Genomic DNA, 18856 nt, shown 5'->3' on the forward strand with positions numbered 1-18856 from the left:
ACGAGCATTATAGTACGATGCAGTCTCTGCATGATATGACTATCTATTCAGCTGTAACCTGACAGGGACAAAGTCTAGGAGACAGAAACTGAAGATAGACACCATTTACTGATGGACCTGTTATATTAGGTGACAATTCCACGTGAAAGTCAAAAGAAATGAATACATACAGGGCAAGTCTTTATGAGGCAAACATGATGTGCATCTCACACGAAAGCGATTTAGGTGATTTTCTGTGAGAAATGTGTAAAAAGATCCGTACTCTGAATTTCAGATACTATTGATCTGTTTGTTGTGTGTCTGAGGGTTTACGCAGGGACGTTTTGTGTAAGCACTGATTGCTACAGTAGCATCCAATCAATGCTTACAGTGCAAAGAAACTGGCCTACAGTCTGACAGCTGCATTAATGTCTACACAATCTAAGAGTTTGAAAGATGGACACACGTGAGATGATCATAAATCCACAACAGAATCCTTTCTGTCCTAACATACTGATGAGAAAATAACTGAAGCACTCGTGTCAAGAACAACAACAAAGGGAAACATGCCTAACTTGGATTTCAGTGATTGTGAAAACAAACATATGCAAATGAATTTCCTCTGTGCGCTTTGCCTAATTCAGGAAATCACTATCAGTCAAGTTGAGTGTGAGTCAGTGAGTATGTTATGTTCACATAGACTGTTACCTCAGGGGCTAACTTACCAGATGAAATGAACCTTTATGGAACGGAAACCCAGAATTTGTTTCAAGTCACATTTTAGCTTAACCTGCATGGTGGAAAGTGCCTGTACCAGAGACATGATTGTTGCTGCTTAGGTTAAAATATCTAGTATATGTCAATAATGTAACAAAAAAGAAGAAGAAAATCTGTGGCGGTGTAAAAGTCCCACTAAATGCGTCTCTCGGTGTACATCTAAACTATATAACGATTAACCGCCAACTGTGAGTTCAATTTAAATTTTCCTTTACAAATGTGTGTTTGTTTAGGAAGGAAAGAAATGTGTGCGCACAGTGTTCGGCAATATAGACTCAAAGGCAGCACCAAGACTGGCACGAGACTATTTCCACTGCACTGAGGGTGGGAACTCCAGGCCTCGGGGCCGCTGTCCTGCAGGGTTTAGATGTGTCCTTGATCCAACACAGCTGATTTAAATGGCTCATTTTGAACGTTGACATATACATCAAGGAATGGACCAGCCACTGCACTGATGTTAAACCAGTTCAGAAGTTCATTTATCATCATGAACCACCAATTTATGAGCAGACAAACCAAAGTGCACTCCAAGATTCAGTTGCTTGTAGAAGCACGTTTAGCAGCAACAGCTCAAAGTCATTGTTTTCTGTATGACTATCAGTCTCTCACATCATTGGGGAGTCATTTAGGCTCACTCTTCTTTATAATGTTGCTTCACTTCATTGAGGTTTGCACAAATTTGTTTATGCAAAACTCACGACCACACTACTTCTATTAAGCTGAGCTTTAAACTTTCTAAAATATAAAACCTGCTAGACACCGGTGTTGTGCCAAAAAGTGATTGTCTGCCAAAAACTGATTTCTGGTATTTGCCAAAAAGTGATTGCTCGTATTTAAACTGCTATAAGTAACTTGTTGGGCTATAATATGTGAAACATATGTCAAATGCTTCCCTCATGGATGACATAAAGTCATCTTGAGCCACAAACAACATTCGTGTAACAAGGTAGAAGCCGCGATCAGTTTTTGGCAGCGACTTTTATATAACCTTTATTTATGTAGTTAAAAAAAATCTCATTAACATTAAACATGTCTTTTGTAAGAGTAAGTTGGCCAAGAGGACAGCAGCAATGGCAGCAAATATTACAATAGTTCAGTAAAAATATTTTAAGTGAGGATAAAGGAGCGGATTGGTTATAATGTAAGTACAGGGTGGGCCATTTATATGGATACACCGTAATAACATGGGAATGGTTGGTGATATTAAAGTCCTGTTTGTGGCACATTAGTATATGTGAGGGGCAAACTCCTCAAGATGGGTGGTGACCATGGTGGCCATTTAGAAGTCGGCCATCTTGGATACAACTTTTGTTTTTTCAATAGGAAGAGGGCCATGTGACACATCAAACTTATTGGTAATGTCACAAGAAAAACAATGGTGTGCTTGGTTTCAACGTAAACCTCCAGCAGAACCAGGCTCAGGGAGGGGCGGGGCCATCTGCTGACCGGTTGGGGTGAGAGAAGGAAGACAGGATGAAGACATGCTGTGGAAGCGAGACAGAGATTAATAACAGATATGATTCAATGCAGAGAGGTCTGTTAATACATAGTGAGTGAACCAACCAACCACAGCATCTGTGGTGAGAGAGTCATCAAGGAGTTCAGGCACTCCATCAAGCTCACAGGCACAGACTCAGGTGAGATTCTAGAGTTGCAGGGCTTCCTCCAGAGCAGCTGTTAGAAACACAGCTGCATCTTCTTTCTCTCACACACAGAAAAGAGTGAGACAGAGTGAGGCATCAGGGAGTTTAATTACCAGCTTTAAGACAAATGAATGAGAGTGCTGAATGATAGCACTCATGAGTGGTGCAGCATGCTTTAATTACTACCCACTAGTGAATGTGTCAGCAGCTGAAACTGTATTAATGGTGATTTAAAGAAACGAGTCCCAGTGTGTAGACCAGGCAAGCTGCTTCACTTGTAACACACTGGCAGAAACCCCAAGTCAGTTAGGATGACTACCTGAACATTTGAATGTTTCCACTGGTCACTGAGGTGGTACGTTACAGGGATCCAGTCTGTTCATTTACAGGACTCTACTAGAGCTGCTTTGCATGACTCACAGTTGAAATAATGCTTCTTTGTCTGATGCAGGGCCTTGGTTCACCCCATCAGTCGTGCAGGGGGTCGTCTGCTCTGCAAAAGTGCACTTTAATGTAAACTGTGCAGCAGTGCTGCAAACTAACCCAGACGAAATAAAAGCACAATGTCAGGAGCTACTGCAGTTCAGCATCAAACGTAGGCCAAATCAATCATTAATATGATTTTCATGATCATCTTGTTTGTCTTAATGTTCTTATGATTCAAAGAAACATCCAGCAGCTGTGAGATCGGCTGTACTGATTTAAAATGAAGTGTGTACGGCCCCAAAGCCTCTGAATGAGCTGCAGATGTGTTTCAAACTCCTGTAACAAAAGCAAACATGTCTGCATACCGGCTAACTTTGTCCACACACTGTTTCTGCTCTGCAGGTTTCACAGATGAAGATGCAAATAGTGGAGGATACGGGGATGGAGGAGATTGGGTTGGACTTTCATTAATATTTTGTCTGTTAGTTTGGGCTGTTTGTTGTTCCTGCTGCTTCCGCTGTCGTCATAATTACCTGCAAGGAACTAAAGCCATTATAGCAGCATCCTCCTGAAAACAACATCTGCTCTGCTTTTCCACAAGAATGAAGATGCAGAGGTCTGGCTTTAGGATCTGAGCTCAGATAACATCTGGAGTTTAAAGCATCATTTTAATCTTCTTCTGCACAAAATGGCTCAGTCGAGTGCTGCCAACTCCAAGAGGTTTTCGGAGGATCGGGTGATGGAGATCTATAAAGTAGGAGTAACATTATATAGCTACTATGTCAAAATTCTATAGTATGGTATATGATATGGCACAGCCCTGCTGTAAAGATCAAATGTGTGACAGTGAAAGGTGCTACAAAGAAGTCGGGAGAGAAATGCTGCAGAAAAGTCTCTTTAGCAAACAACGAGCAAACATAAAGCCCGTCCATTTCACATTTAAGGCAGGTAGTATGTTTGTTTTTCTAATGTTGACAAACTGACCCTCCATCCATCCACTTCTGCTGATCCTTTTCAGGGTTGCGGGGGCGCTGGAGCCTAACCCAGCTGTCTTAGAGCGAGACAGACTGAAGACCTGTCCAGTCCGCTGTCCCTACTAAGTGCATGTCCTTGAAACAGTGGAATAAAAACTAAAGCAATGACAAATAATGATCCTCATCATCAACATTACTACCGAAATGTGAACTAGCAAGTACAGCCTGAGCTCATAGAAACAACATCTTTGTAATCTGTAACAGTTTTGGATTTTTGGACATGTTAAACAACTTTTAAAGGGTTTTTCACAAAGATGCTGAACATTAAATGCAGGATGCCACAGACATCCATTTTAGCCAACAATCTGCCATCTTCACCTCCAGTGTTCAAATAAAACGGAGACGTTGTGACATCAGCAGGAGACAGAGATCAGCTAGAGACACGCAGACAGTTTAAGCAGGCTGCTGTTCAAGTGGAGGCTGGTATGAATCCTGCTTCTGTTTATGTTTCCTGTTGAACAAAAACTTGACCAGAAACTGACATACCAACTTTCAGACTAAATTCAAATTCAAATTCAAATTTTTATTTGTCACGTACACAGTCATACACAGTACGATATGTAGTGAAATGCTTGGACAACTGCTCGTGACCTAAAGAAAACAAAAAAGGAAAAGGCTATGAATAAGAAAGGAAATAAATATGAAAAATTAAAAAGGGTAAATTTAACTAGGAAGGAATAAAATATAAATTAAGGTTAAAAATGAAATAACTGTACAACACAAATTAGAATGAAGGGTAAATTTAACTGGGAAGAATAAGATAAAGATAAATATATAAATTAAAGTTGAAAATAAAATAACTGTACAACAAAATACACAATACACAATATAGAACTATATAAGAATGTATGAAGAAATCTAAATATAAATAAATATATACACAATAACAGCAGCTGTACAAGTATTAACCGGAAATGAAGAATATAGTGACCAGTGTTGTGCAAAACCAAAGTCCAGAAAGTCCAGTGTGTGTGTAAGAACCATATGTGTGGGTCAGTACTGTGTGGTGGTGTGATTGAGAGACCGTATCGCCTGCGGGAAGAAGCTCCTCCTCAGTCTCTCTGTGTTGGTCTTCAGGGAGCGGAATCGCTTTCCTGACCTCAACAGAGAGAACAGTCTGTTGTTGGGATGCCTGAGGTCCTTCACGATCTTCCTGGCCTTGGTCCAGCACCGCCTGCTGTAGATTGAGTGCAGGTCAGGGAGCTCGGAGCGGATGGTGCGCTCAGCTGACCGCACAACCCTCTGTAGAGCTCGTCTGTCCTGCATGGTGCTGTTCCCGAACCAGGTTAAGATGTTTCCCGCCAGGATGCTCTCTATGGTGCACGAGTAAAAGTTCCTGAGCACCTTGGAGGGCAGTTGGAAGTCTCTCAAGCGTCTGAGGTGGTAGAGACGCTGTCGGGCCTTTTTCACCACGGTGTTGATGTGACAGGACCATGACAGGTCCTGCGTGATGTGAACTCCGAGGTATTTGAAGCTGTCCACTCTCTCCACTGGGCACTCGTTGATGACGGGGGTCTGGTAGTTCCTCTCCTGCTTAGTGCTGAAGTCCACTATCAGCTCCTTTGTCTTACTGACGTTTAGAAGGAGGTTGTTCCTCTGGCACCAGTTCTCCAGATTCCTAATCTCCTTCAGGTAGGCCGTCTCGTTGTTATCAGAGATCAGGCCCACCACGACGGTGTCGTCAGCAAACTTGATGATGGTGGTGGAGCTGGTAGTGGCCACACAGTCATATGTGTACAAAGAGTACAGCAGGGGGCTCAGAACACACCCCTGGGGGGCTCCAGTGCTGAGAGTGTGTTCTGACTAGCAGATCCATCCTCCTTCCCTCCATCCTCTGTGTGTCCTTCTGTCTGACCTGCAGCTGAGAAACAGGTGTGAGGTGTCAGCTGTCAGGTAGGTGATGAGTGAAGAACAGAACAGAATCCATTTCCTCTTCAAACTGCTGTCAGACATGAGCTGTGTCCCAATTCGTCGGCTGCATCCTTCGGAGGACCCGGCCTTTGCGGTCTACGTGGGCTGGGATGGTGGGGACAGAGAGGCTGTAACTACATCTGCTGGTGTCACTGTGACCTCAGAGCAGTTTACATGAAACATGAAACGAATTACAACTTTTGCGATATTGACCAGCTCATGATGCAGAGTGTAGACTGTATCTGTGATAATGAAAATGATTTAAGGACTGGTTTATGACACGTCTATAAAAAATATAAAGTCTGTACAAATGTGAAACTACAAAGTTAAAAGCAGCTGGAACGACAGCTGTTCAAAGCTGAACACTTACATCAGCCAGAAGACAGAGTGAGTCCTCCATCTCTCTGAAGGAGGCCATCGTGGTGAGCACAGATGCAGCAGCAGTGTGGATGTGTCCACTCTCACAGTGTCTCTCTTTCAAGTTTGTCCTCACATTCTCAAAAAAAGAACATGTCTATGCAGATGCCCAGAGCCTAACAACACACCCGCTATAAAAACTTTTGCACCACCAGATTTTCATATACTTACATTTGAAAGTGTTCGTCTCCTGCATTAACTCCCACTTCGATCACTATCATTATCAGAAAAATATCTCCTGTATGGCCCGCAATGAATCCTGGGATATGTTGGGCCACAAAGGACACACCTGACCCATCCTTCAAATTCAGGGAAATGAAGGACGCATTTGGAAGACTTCAAATTTGAACAGCCTTCGTCGCGTCCATGTGATACAATTTCCTACAAATGTGGCATTCGAAGCATCCTCTCCCTGAATTTGGAAACACCCAATGTGATGATAGAGAGCAGGAAGAACCAGTCTCAACAAGAGACACACACACCTGATTTCCTGTAACTGCAGAGGGGAGGAGCCACCCGAGCAGGTGGGAACAGGAAGAGAAACAGCTGAGCCTCCGTCAGAGCAGCAGGAGGACGGTGGAGCTGAGGCAGGGTGAGTGTTAACACCACATTGTTGTAGTTTTGCTGTCAGAGTCTCTGAGTGTGTTTGTTTGTGTGACTGTAGAGAGAAGAAGAGTCACAGTGAGCTCTGTAGCTGTGATTGGCTCAATAATCACCTTCAATGGACTGAACGCAGAGAACGAGCCGAGGAACCTGACAAACCTGTTTGTGTGTGTGTCTGTGTGTGTGTGTGTACCTGTTTAGACATGTTTGTGAGGACAAAGAGTTGGTATGCTACTATGTGGGCTAATAGAGTCCCACAAAATGGCCGTCCTCACGAGTTTGAGGATATTTTTGAGGCTTTTTGGTGTCCTCACTAAAATCTGAAAACAAGTGTCTGTGTGTGTGTCTGTGTGTGTATGTGTCATAAAGAGAGTCGAGTTCACGGTCGCACACTTTCTATCTCAGAGGCTGTATCCCAATTCTTCGGAGCCCCTCTGATGACATGGTCCAAAAAATAAATCAATTGTGGCCACAAAATACTACTTCGTGCGCACGAAATGCTAATTTGTGGGCACGAAACACTTGACCAATAACCGTGATCCTTCCCAGGCCCTTGCAGTTGGTTGACAATAAAATCTATCCCGGCGTCCAGGTCCTGTAAAGCAACTGGGCTCTCAGTATCCTGTTTAAATGTCTCTCCGTAATAATGGTTCCTTGCATTGCAGGCTTTTCAAAATGCATTGTAGCTCATTCCCAGCCTAAAATAAAACTCACTCATACCGTCTCTGTCCACGGTGTATAGGTTTAGCCTACTCTCATGCTTGTGTCTCTACGCAGCTGTCCAGGAATTGTATCAATATGATGTTGTCACAAATGCGTAATTCGTTGCCACGTTATACCCATTTCGTGCTCTCGAAAATAGTATTTCGAGGGTATTTTGTGGCCACAATTTATTTATTTTTGGACCATGTCATCAGAGGGGCTCCGTACAATTCAGGTACTATTATTATACTATTAGTGTTAATTGTACTTTCTGCAGTGTTTAAATGATTACATATACACACAGTTACTGTCCCTCCACACATACGACTTGGTTCTCCTTCTATGCCCCAGCTTTGTTTACTTTTTCCCACCGAGGCTTCTAGACTTCTGATTGGCCAGCATTTCTGCACGGTTAGGAATATATCTCCACCTGTTGCTTTGGCATGTTCCTAGCAGTGTTTTCCTTCATTTCTGCCTTTACGTGTGGACGGGATTATTTTTGAAAACAAAAACGGAAAATCTCCGTTCTCAAAAATACCCGTGTACGTGTGGACGTAGCCTCAGTCTATGTATTTACTGCTTTGTGGTGAAGGTCCGTGTCTCATGTCAGTGTGTTTAGTTTGCGTTTCCTCTGTCTCATCTTGTCAATCACTCCCAGCTGTGTCCTGGGACAGGGATAAAGGGCAAAAAAACAAAAACCAACTAAATAAGCAGACAAAAAAAAAATATATATATATATATATATATACACACACACACATACATCAATCACCTGGATCACCTGTTGAGAAAGAAAAAAGAAAACAAGCAGAAGAAAACGAGAGCAATACAATAAACAACATCACAATGATATATAGTAATATAACAGTAAATACTAAATATTAAACATTATTGTGCAGCACATAAGATCAACAGAACACAGTGTGCTTTGAGGTACACTCTAAGAACTAAAACTGATAATTACTTAAATATTTTGGTGCAACACACTGACATTTTAGACCTTCTTCAGAATACTGTATATACTATGGGCATCATGGTGCTGATCCAGAATCCTTACATTATTATTTATTACTAGAGCTACAATAATAAAGCAATGAGGAGGGGGAAGTAATAAATATGAAATAATGTATTTATGATGATTCCATTTGTTTCACTATCCACTCTGTGCAGGGGCAAAGCTTATTACATGTATAGAGATACAATCATTTTACTGCTGTAAAATCCAAATTTTGTCTTATTTAAAATATAAATCTAATATAATCTGCATCTTAATGTATGTTCTTTAAAATACAGTGTGTTTTTAATATATTATAATTATAATAATGCATAATTATGTGGACATGCATATTAGATCGTTTTTTAGTGAAATATAATCCCCCCAGAAAGGCAGGAAATGCTCTGTAACTTACTTTAAAACTAAATATGTTCACTAAAACGGTGACAGAGCTACAGACCCATGACAGCCTTACACAGGTAGCCAGCAGCTGTGACCAGCACTACATGTGCAGTTAATAAAAGGACAGGTAATGTTTGTCACGCTGTTGCACACACAGCACGCTCGTTTGTTTCAGTTCGTCAAATTGCCACAAGACAACTTACCAACGTGTACGTAATAAGCTAATACTCCTGTGTGCTACACACTACAGTGTACGCTGTACAGCTACTTACTGGGTTTGTCGCATCAGTCTGTGTCTCTGAGTTAACTTGTGTTTCTCCTACAGCTCCGGACCGCAAAAAATGCGCGTGCTCTTTGTGAGCTCGTTCCCGGCTCGTAACCAGCGCGTTCTGCCGTCGAGGGCGATCATTGGTTAAATGTGATCATGTGACTGATGCAAGCCAGATCCTTTTATTTAGCAAAACTGTGATTAATAGTTAAATATTATTGTTGAGGGGCACAGACAGGACTCCGCACGCACGCACACATTAAAAAAAAAATAATACTTTTTTTTTTTAAAAAGTTGCCTCAACAAAAGGGCACCTTGGGCACCCATCAGGAAAGGGGCGGGTGCTCAAGCCCCTCTAGCCCCCCCCCCCCCCCCCCCCCTCTGCACGTGCCTGTCGCAGAGAACGGGGGTGTGAGAAGACTCCAAAACCTCCCTCTGCCCGCTCATTGTAGTGTTGATGCATGTGTGTTCTAAGGTGCATTTCCCCAGCTTTGGAAAATTCAGAGGCACAGATGAAGCTGGGGTACACAAAAACTGTAAAGCCAGGTGGAAAAGGTTCAGATAAGATGTCTTCCTGTTCCCCCAGTACGTTAAAGGATCCTCTGATCTTGGAATGTTTCTCTCCGACACTCTCCACAATACTAAGGGGTTGGCAGTCCGTTATAATAAAACTCAGGACTGCATGGTCCAGAACAGACTTCCTAGGTGCTTGATTTCAAAATAATAAAACGCATGTTAATTAAAAAATGATGATAAAGCAGTTCAGTGTCAATATAGGCCGACCTGTGTTCATTCTCGGTGTGTTTGTCTCCTCATTTTCATGTTTGGTTCTGTAATGCCTGAACACTGAGGAGGTGCTTTTGATTGTGTAACAAAGCTCAGCAGAATAGAAAATAAATAATTTACACTGCAAGTCACATTGCTGTTTTTCCTATTCTGATAGATTACACTGAAACAAAGACAGACAAACTATTCCCTTATTTGCAGTTAAAAGATCAAAATGATCCCACACAGCAGAAACATTTTTTTTCTTTCAAGCTCAATTTTGTTATGGAGAGATGTTTTTTTTTTTTTTTTTTTTTTATCTTTGCGAGAGTAATTTTGGTTTTTTGGGGGGTTTTTTGGTGGCGACTCATCCCATTGACAGATGCAGATGCGGTACCTTTTAAACACAGTTTAGCGCGTTGGTAATGAGCGATACAGCAGCTGTATCGATCACGTGACTTTTTCTTAAAGCGACACACGCACCGATACAGGTTTCGCTCTGTGAGCTTGATACAAGCGTCGGTGCATCAGTGTTGCTGGACCCATCACTACTATATAGTGATGTGTTGTGGTGCTTTGCTCCCACCCCTTGTGTTCCGTGTTTTCGTCTTCCCTTCGTGTAATTCTTCATATTCGTGTACTGTTAGTTTTCCCAGTTTAGGTTTTTGCTTAGTTACCATGCTCACCTTCGCCATTTCTGTTTGTATCACCATGTGATGAATAAACTCACTTGCATCTGAGCTGCCTGCATAAAGGGTCCTTTAATAATTTACACACGGCTCGCAAACCGTGACGAAAACACTGGAAAAATTGGGCTGTTCTAAAACGTTTGACGGGTAGTGTATATATTTAGTTTATATATTTTCTTTATTTATAATAGTTTGTTTTATATTGTAGCAAAGTGTTACTTGGATACTTCTCTATGTGCTTCTTTATATGCAATTTTGTTGCATTCTGAGCCTAAGAAATTTATTGGTGGTAGTGATGAACTGCTGTTAGAATCAAGTTAAATTCTGATAAATCAGACAATTACCTCTCCAGCTGTTGTTACAGTCTTTGTTTATCGGGTCCTTACAGGGTAAAAGATGACGACACCTAAAGAAATCCTTCTGGGGACTTTGGAGGATTTGGGACGTGATGACTTTGAAAAATTCACGTGGCATCTGAAGAACGGGTCTGTAGAAGGTTTACCAGCAATCCCAGTGAGTAAACTGGAGAATGCAGAGAGGACGAACATAGTGGATCTGATGTTTGATACCTACTCTATCAACACTTTTCAAGTTGCTAAAAATCTTTTGGGGAGGATGAACAAGAATGATCTGTTGGAGAATTTAAATAAAACCATCCCAGAACCCACAGGTAAGTCAGGGAATGACTAAACAAAAAACACATAAACAATAAAAACATTAGTTAACATTACACAGGTGCCATTAAAATCCATATAAATAATAAATCCAAAACACTTGCCAACACTTTCAGGAGTGAGAGACTGCAGAAAGCCAACAGTTTGTGTTTTATGCATCTGCACAAATAACCTCCTGTGTACACATGAATATCTGCTCTTTGGGTTGGTTTGATTAAAATGGGACCAGCAGCAGGTTTTCTGCCCATTTTACAGATTTATATTGTGAGATTGGTTTTAGAGCTGTTTTATCAACATAAATGAGGCGACAACAACAGTTTGGGACATGTCACAAATATGATCAAAGTGCTTTTTCTTAAATCTATTTACCAGTTGAAGGTAAAGTTAAAAAAAATGGCTGCCATTTCTTTCTGCTGTTTGGAGACCCAAACAAAAAAATGCCCAGACAGTAAATGCTTTTTATTATGGTTTATAAACAGGACACTAAGGTGATTGGTCAAAGGTTGGAGGAAAGCCACAGTTCTCCTTATTTGACTGAAATCCACCATTTCAGCTCATGTTTTTTCTTCTGCAGCTTTCTGGGAGATTCCACTTCAGCCTTCTGCTGGCAACGCTCCCGTTACCAAGCTTCCCTTAGGCAGCATCATTAGAAGACATAGCATACATTTACACTGCTATGCAGATGATACCCAGCTCCATCTGTCCATGAAGTCAGATAACACACACCAATTAGTTAAACTGCAGGAATGTCTTAAAGACATAAAGACCTGGATGGCCGCTAACTTTCTGCTTCTTAATTCAGATCAAACTGAGGTTATTGTACTCGGCCCTGAAAATCTTAGAAATATGGTATCTAAGCAGATTCTTACTCTGGATGGCATTACCTTGGCCTCCAGTAACGCTGTGAGGAACCTTGGAGTCATTTTTGACCAGGACATGTCCTTCAACGCACATATTAAACAAATATGCAAGACTGCTTTCTTCCATTTGTGCAACATCTCTAAAGTTAGAAATATCCTGTCTCAGAGTGACGCTGAAAAACTAGTTCTGTCATGGTCCTGGGTCGTTCAGCGTTTTGTTTCATTTTTGGTATCACCTTGTGTACTTTGTGTTAATTCTGATTTTGTATTAGTTCTTAGGTTGATCTCTACCTGTGTCTTTCCTCTGTGTTCTGTTCGTGTCCCCGAGTTTGTGTTGTAAAACAGTCTGTTTCCTGTTTTACTTTGAAGGTTTGTGTCTCGTCTTGTGAATTAGGATCAGCTGTGCTCCCCTCCTGTGTGTCATTCCCTCATTACCTTGTGTGTATTTATAGTATGTGTCTGCCTGTGTTCCTCGTTGTGTCGTCTGCATTACTGTGTTAATCAGTGTTACTACTCGTCTCTCTATCCAGCCTTCTTTGTGTCATCTCTGTGTATTCCCCGCTGTCCTTATGTTTTCAGGTTTGTCTGTTACAGTGGCTTGCAAAAGTATTCGGCCCCCTTGAACTTTTCCACATTTTGTCACATTACAGCCACAAACATGAATCAGTTTTATTTGAATTCCAGGTGAAAGACCAACACAAAGCGGTGTACACGTGAGAAGTGGAATGAGAATCATACATGACTCCAAACATTTTTTACAAATAAATAACTGCAAAGTGGGGTGTGCGTAATTATTCAGCCCCCTTTGGTTTGAGTGCAGTCAGTTGCCCATAGACGTTGCCTGATGAGTGCTAATGACTAAATAGAGTGCACCTGTGTGTAATCGAACAAGGCCGAACAAGGAGAGTGCTGATCCGAAATGCAGCCAAGAGGCCCATGGTGACTCTGGACGAGCTGCAGAGATCTACAGCTCAGGTGGGGGAATTATTAGTCGTGCACTGCACAAAGTTGGCCTTTATGGAAGAGTGGCAAGAAGAAAGCCATTGTTAACAGAAAACCATAAGAAGTCCCGTTTGCAGTTTGCCACAAGCCATGTGGGGGACACAGCAAACATGTGGAAGAAGGTGCTCAGGTCAGATGAGACCAAAATGGAACTTTTTGTTCAAAATGCAAAACGCTATGTGTGGTGGAAAACTAACACTGCACATGACTCTGAACACACCATCCCCACTGTCAAATATGGTGGTGGCAGCATCATGCTCTGGGGGTGCTTCTCTTCAGCAGGGACAGGGAAGCTGGTCAGAGTTGATGGGAAGATGGATGGAGCCAAATACAGGGCAATCTTGGAAGAAAACCTCTTGGAGTCTGCAAAAGACTTGAGACTGGGGCGGAGGTTCCCCTTCCAGCAGGACAACGACCCTGAACATAAAGCCAGGGCAACAATGGAATGGTTTAAAACAAAACATGTCCATGTGTTAGAACGGCCCAGTCAAAGTCCAGATCTAAATCCAATCCAGAATCTGTGGCAAGATCTGAAAACTGCTGTTCACAAACGCTGCCCATCTAATCTGCCTGAGCTGGAGCTGTTTTGCAAAGAAGAATGGGCAAGAATTTCAGTCTGTAGATGTGCAAAGCTGGTAGAGACAGACCCTAAAAGACTGGCAGCTGTAACTGCAGCAAAAGCTGGTTCTACAAAGTATTGACTCAGGGGGCTGAATAATTACGCACACCCCACTTTGCAGTTATTTATTTGTACAAAATGTTTGGAATGATGTATGATTTTCGTTCCACTTCTCACGTGTGCACCACTTTGTGTTGGTCTTTCACCTGGAATTCCACTAACATTGATTCATGTTTGTGGCTGTAATGTGACAAAATGTGGAAAAGTTCAAGGGGGCCGAATACTTTTGCAAGCCACTGTAGTTTTTCCAGTTTAGGTTTATGTTTAGTTCTGCCCTCACCTTGGTTTGTTCACTGTAAATAAAACCTCACTCGCATCTCCACCACTGTCTGCAACTTGGGTCCTCATTTAACTCCACCGCACAACTGCTGCCCCAGCCGTGACAAGTTTATGCATTTATTACGTCAAGGCTGGACGACTGTAATTCATTATTATCAGCAAGTCCTAAAAACTCGCTGAAAAGGCTTCAGTTAATCCAAAATGCTGCAGCAAGAGTCCTGACAGGGACTAGAAAGAGAGAGCAGATTTCTCCTGTATCGACTTCCTGTTAAATCCAGAATTGAATTCAAAATCCTGCTCCTCACATACAAGGTCTTAAATAATCAGGCCCCATCTTATCTTAATGACCTTGTAGTACCATATCCCCCTATTAGAGCACTTCGCTCTCGCTCTGCAGGCCTACTTGTTGTTCACAGAGTATTTAAAAGTAGAATGGGAGGCAGAGCCTTCAGTTTTCAGGACCCAAAAAGATAGTTGGGGTTTTTTCTGTTGTATTATTGTAGGTTCTTTATCTTACAGTATAAAGCACATTGGGGTGACTGTTGTTGTTATTTGGAGGAATTAATAAAAAAAACTTTTATACTTGAAATTCTTTCATTTATTCTACATATTTATTCATCACTGGCTCCATAGTGTTGTTTATGTAATATGTGAAATGTTGCTAGTATTGATTTGGTGCTGTATAAATAAACACAATTAAATCAAATGTGTCTCTATAAAACCTGCCCTCAGTTATAACCCAAGTGTCAGGGCTCAATGGCTCATGAAAAGGAATGGAGTCAAGCACAGAACCAAAAAACGGAGGCTGAGTGACTTTTAACAGAAATGTATTTTACTAGATTTCTTGACGGAGAAAGCTGAATCACGGCTAAATTCAACAGCAAGCGAGGTATTATGAGAAGTGCAGAGCTGAGGCCAGAACATAAGCTGAGGCAGGTCAAAGGAACAACAGGGGCAGAATCGGGCGAATAGAAACTATCCAGGATCACTGGAACAAAGGAGATAATAATCAGAGTGGTCCACAGTGTAGTGAATGAGTCCAAGATTTAAAAACTAAGAGGTGTTACGTGGCTGCAGGTGGAGATCAGCTGGAGGAGGAGATGAATTAAATCTGGGTACAGAGTGAGATGTGGGTGCACAGGGAGGCAGGCAGGTGAGGATGGCAGTTTGCAAGAGTGAGTTTTCCCAGCAGTGGCAGGCCAGAATCCTGAGGCGTGACTTATGGCGAGAGTTGGAAGATATATCCAGGTGCCGACTAGGGAACAGGAAAAGAGGGTTACGCGAAACAAGCTGAGGAGCACAAGACAAAATGTGAGGCAGAGAACTGACTGTGCTAAGCACACAATCTGGAGAAGGTTCATTGTGAGTGCTGCTCATAAATACTGCCGGAGTAATTGGCAACAGGTGAGGAGCACGGAGGAGTGAGGAGGGCTCCACCCAGGCGAGGAGAGCTGATGCTGTGGAAAGTTACTCAGACTCACCCGGATCATGACACCAAGAGTCCAGTGAACTGAACACATAACCACAGTAACCAGAATGCAGTTTTCTCATTTGTGTCATTTGCTGTTTATTCATGCAGAGATTCTCACTGAGTGTCAGCTCAAACTCAAGTCAGACCTGAAGCAGAAGTTCCAGTGTGTGCTCGAGGGGATTTCTACAACAGAAAACCCGACCCTCCTGAGTCAGATCTACACAGAGCTCTACATCACAGGGGGAGGGACTGCAGAGGTCAATGATGAACATGAGGTCAGACAGATTGAAACAGCATCCAGGAAACCAGACAGACCAGAAACAACCATCAGACAAGAAGACATCTTTAAACTCCCACCTGGAAGAGATAAACCAATCAGAACAGTGCTGACAATGGGAGTGGCTGGCATTGGGAAAACAGTCCTAACACAGAAGTTCACCCTGGACTGGGCTGAAGACAAAGCCAACCAGGACATCCAGTTCATGTTTCCATTCACTTTCAGAGAGCTGAATCTGCTGAAAGAGGAAAAGTGCAGCTTGGTGGAACTTGTTCATCACTTCTTTACTGAAACCAAAAAAGCAGGAATCTACATCTTTGAAGACTTCCAGGTTGTGTTCATCTTTGATGGTCTGGATGAGTGTCGACCTCCTCTGGACTTCCACAAAACTACAATCCTGACTGACCCTAGAAAGTCCACCTCAGTGGATGTGCTGCTGATAAACCTCATCAGGGGGAAACTGCTTCCCTCTGCTCGCCTCTGGATAACCACACGACCTGCAGCAGCCAATCAGATCCCTCCTGACTGTGTTGGCGTGGTGACAGAGGTCAGAGGGTTCACTGACCCACAGAAGGAGGAGTACTTCAGGAAGAGATTCAGAGATGAGGAGCAGGCCAGCAGCATCATCTCCCACATCAAGACATCACGAAGCCTCCACATCATGTGCCACATCCCAGTCTTCTGCTGGATCACTGCTACAGTTCTGGAGTTTGTCATGAAGAACAAAGAGAGCAAAGATCTGCCTAAGACTCTCACAGAGCTCTACCTACGTCTTGTGCTATTTCACCTAAAAACGAAGGACATCAAGTATGATGGAGGAGCTGAGACAGAGTCATGCAGGAAGATCATTGAGTCTCTGGGAAAACTGGCCTTTGATCAGCTGCAGAAAGGAAACCTGATCTTCTATGAATCAGACCTGACAGAGTGTGGCATCGATATCAGAGCAGCCTCAGTGTACTCAGGAGTGTTCACACAGATCTTTAAAGCTGATGAGTGTCACATGTTCAACAACGTTGTTTACTGTTTCGTCCATCTGAGCATTCAGGAGTTCTTTGCTGCTCTTCATGTCTATCTGACCTTCATCAACTCTGGAGTCAACCTGCTTAAGAAACAATCTCCTCTCTTTAAAATCTTCCAGAAAACACTTACTGTAAAAGACTTCTACCAGAGTGCTGTGGACAAAGCCTTAAAGAGTCCAAATGGACACCTGGACTTGTTCCTCCGCTTCCTCCTGGGTCTTTCACTGCAGACCAATCAGGATCTCCTATGCATGCTGACACAGACAGGAAGTAGCTCACAGACCAATCAGGAAACAGTTCACTACATCAAGAAGAAGCTCAGTGGGAAACTGTCTGCAGAGAAAAGCATCAACCTGCTCCACTGTCTGAATGAACTGGATGATCGTTCTCTAGTGGAGGAGATCCAACAGTCCCTGAGTTCAGGACGTCTCTCCACAGATCAACTGTGTCCTGCTCAGTGGTCGGCTCTGGTCTTCATCTTACTGTCATCAGATCTAGATGAGTTCAACCTGGAGAAATACTCCCGTTCAGAGGAGGCATTTTTGAAGCTGCTGCCAGTGGTCAAAGCATCCAAGAAAGTGCTGTAAGTGAATCTATGAACAAATATGTTTAATAATGCTAGATGAATAAAATAATATGTCTCCATTGTTATTCTTCCTCAGGCTGAGAGATTGTAAACTCTCAAAAAGAAGCTTTGAAGCTTTGTCTGAAATTCTCAGCTCCCCATCCAATCATCTGAGAGAGCTGGACCTGAGCTCGAACTACCTGCAGGATTCAGAATTGGATTTGCTGTGTGTTGGACTAAAGAGTCCTGACTGTAAACTTGAAACTCTCAGGTAAGGATACAGACGTTTTGACACTTTTTGACTCTTAAATCTGTAAGTTTATCTTGATGCGGACGTTCAAAGTCAGCACAATTTTCCTTTTAAGTTCCTGAGTTTATATTTTTGACTGTCAGGTTGTCTGGACAGATGTTTTTATTTTATTTTATTTTTTTACTTGTCCCTAAAGTCAGAACTAAACCCACATGTAGATGACTTTCTGTTACTGGAGCAGCCTTCCTGAAGACAGCAGTGTGTTTTCATGCTTTTAAAGCCAAACTCACCTTTCAGACCTGGCTTTCATTTATTATCTATTTTTGTTTGTTTATTATATATTTATTTCTACTGTTTAACTACTGCTCACATCTGTTATCCTCCTTTTTAATTGTTCATTTCTTTTTACCCAGTGTTTCTATATTGCACTTTGTATTTGTCTATATTTATCATGCACTACTTTGCTCATTTATTGTTTGGTTTTAATGTTATTAAATTCCGGTCCTTTTGGTATTTGTTATGGCCAAAAAGACACGGCTCAAAAGTGGTCTTTTTACTTTTTAAGTTATTAAATTTGTAACTGTAGTGATTTGTGTGTGTGACAGAGAGGCACTGCCAGGGATTTTTGACACAAGTTGTTCTTGTAAAATCAGTCTGTGAAGGTTCTCAGACATCCAGGTCATCATAGTCTAAGAAGCTTGGAAAGAAAAGCGTCTGGACTTCCTTGAAGATGTTTCACCTCTTATGAGAGAAGCGTCTTCAGTTCTAAGAGTCAAATGGTGGAGTGGGGCAGTCAGTGAAAGGGCAATGGTGGTGGCTCAGGGTTTGTATGTTTGGGGGGTTCAGAGGGAAAAGATGAATGCAGGTCTGGAGTTGGTGTGTGAGAGCAGGGAGTGAATCTGATCAAACATGAGTGTCATGAAGCCTGTTTGCAGTTATTTGCACTGTTTTCCACTCTGGATGTTGTTTCTGTTCAGCTGTGAGTATAAAAGGCTCCATTCTACAACCTGTTTGTGTTAGTTGTTCAATAGAAACATTATTTTGTGCTGATGTTGCACTTCTTTTATTCACAACCAGAGTTTTTGAAGTCTGCATAAAAATGATTTAAATGACTTTTGAATATTACTTTAAATACTTAGATTTAAAGTTCTGGAAAAAGTTTAAATAAAA

The 18856-nt window shown here is 42.1% G+C and overlaps 2 protein-coding genes and 1 long non-coding RNA gene across 4 annotated transcripts in view; 2 read left to right on the forward strand and 1 right to left on the reverse strand.

The window, feature by feature from the left end:
* The window catches only part of LOC146642763 (NACHT, LRR and PYD domains-containing protein 3-like), a 197216-nt gene that overhangs the window by 166576 nt on the left and 11784 nt on the right, over positions 1–18856 (forward strand). The window lies entirely within an intron of this gene.
* Positions 5884–18127, forward strand: LOC146642769 (NLR family CARD domain-containing protein 3-like). Of its 2 annotated transcripts, XM_085397230.1 has the most exons (5): positions 5884–6779; positions 10999–11280; positions 15684–17454; positions 17534–17707; positions 17883–18127. In XM_085397230.1, the coding sequence occupies exons 2-5, from the start codon at positions 11007–11009 to the stop codon at positions 17890–17892; spliced, it is 2229 nt and encodes a 742-aa protein (XP_085253356.1). In that variant the 5' UTR covers positions 5884–6779; positions 10999–11006; the 3' UTR covers positions 17893–18127. The 2 variants fall into 2 exon arrangements, with proteins under 2 accessions (XP_085253356.1, XP_085253357.1); XM_085397231.1 differs by lacking the exon at positions 17883–18127 and having other exon boundaries at positions 17534–17711.
* Positions 6773–9382, reverse strand: LOC146642770 (uncharacterized). The gene is made up of 3 exons (XR_014909505.1): positions 9161–9382; positions 8256–8273; positions 6773–8157 (listed from the first exon to the last, which is right to left on the reverse strand). It is a non-coding gene; the product is annotated as an uncharacterized LOC146642770 (long non-coding RNA).

This window comes from Rhamphochromis longiceps, linkage group LG23 (assembly GCF_057381845.1).
Source record: "Rhamphochromis longiceps isolate RC_006_pf linkage group LG23, R_longiceps_female_GT1.1, whole genome shotgun sequence".
Taxonomy (NCBI): domain Eukaryota; kingdom Metazoa; phylum Chordata; class Actinopteri; order Cichliformes; family Cichlidae; genus Rhamphochromis; species Rhamphochromis longiceps.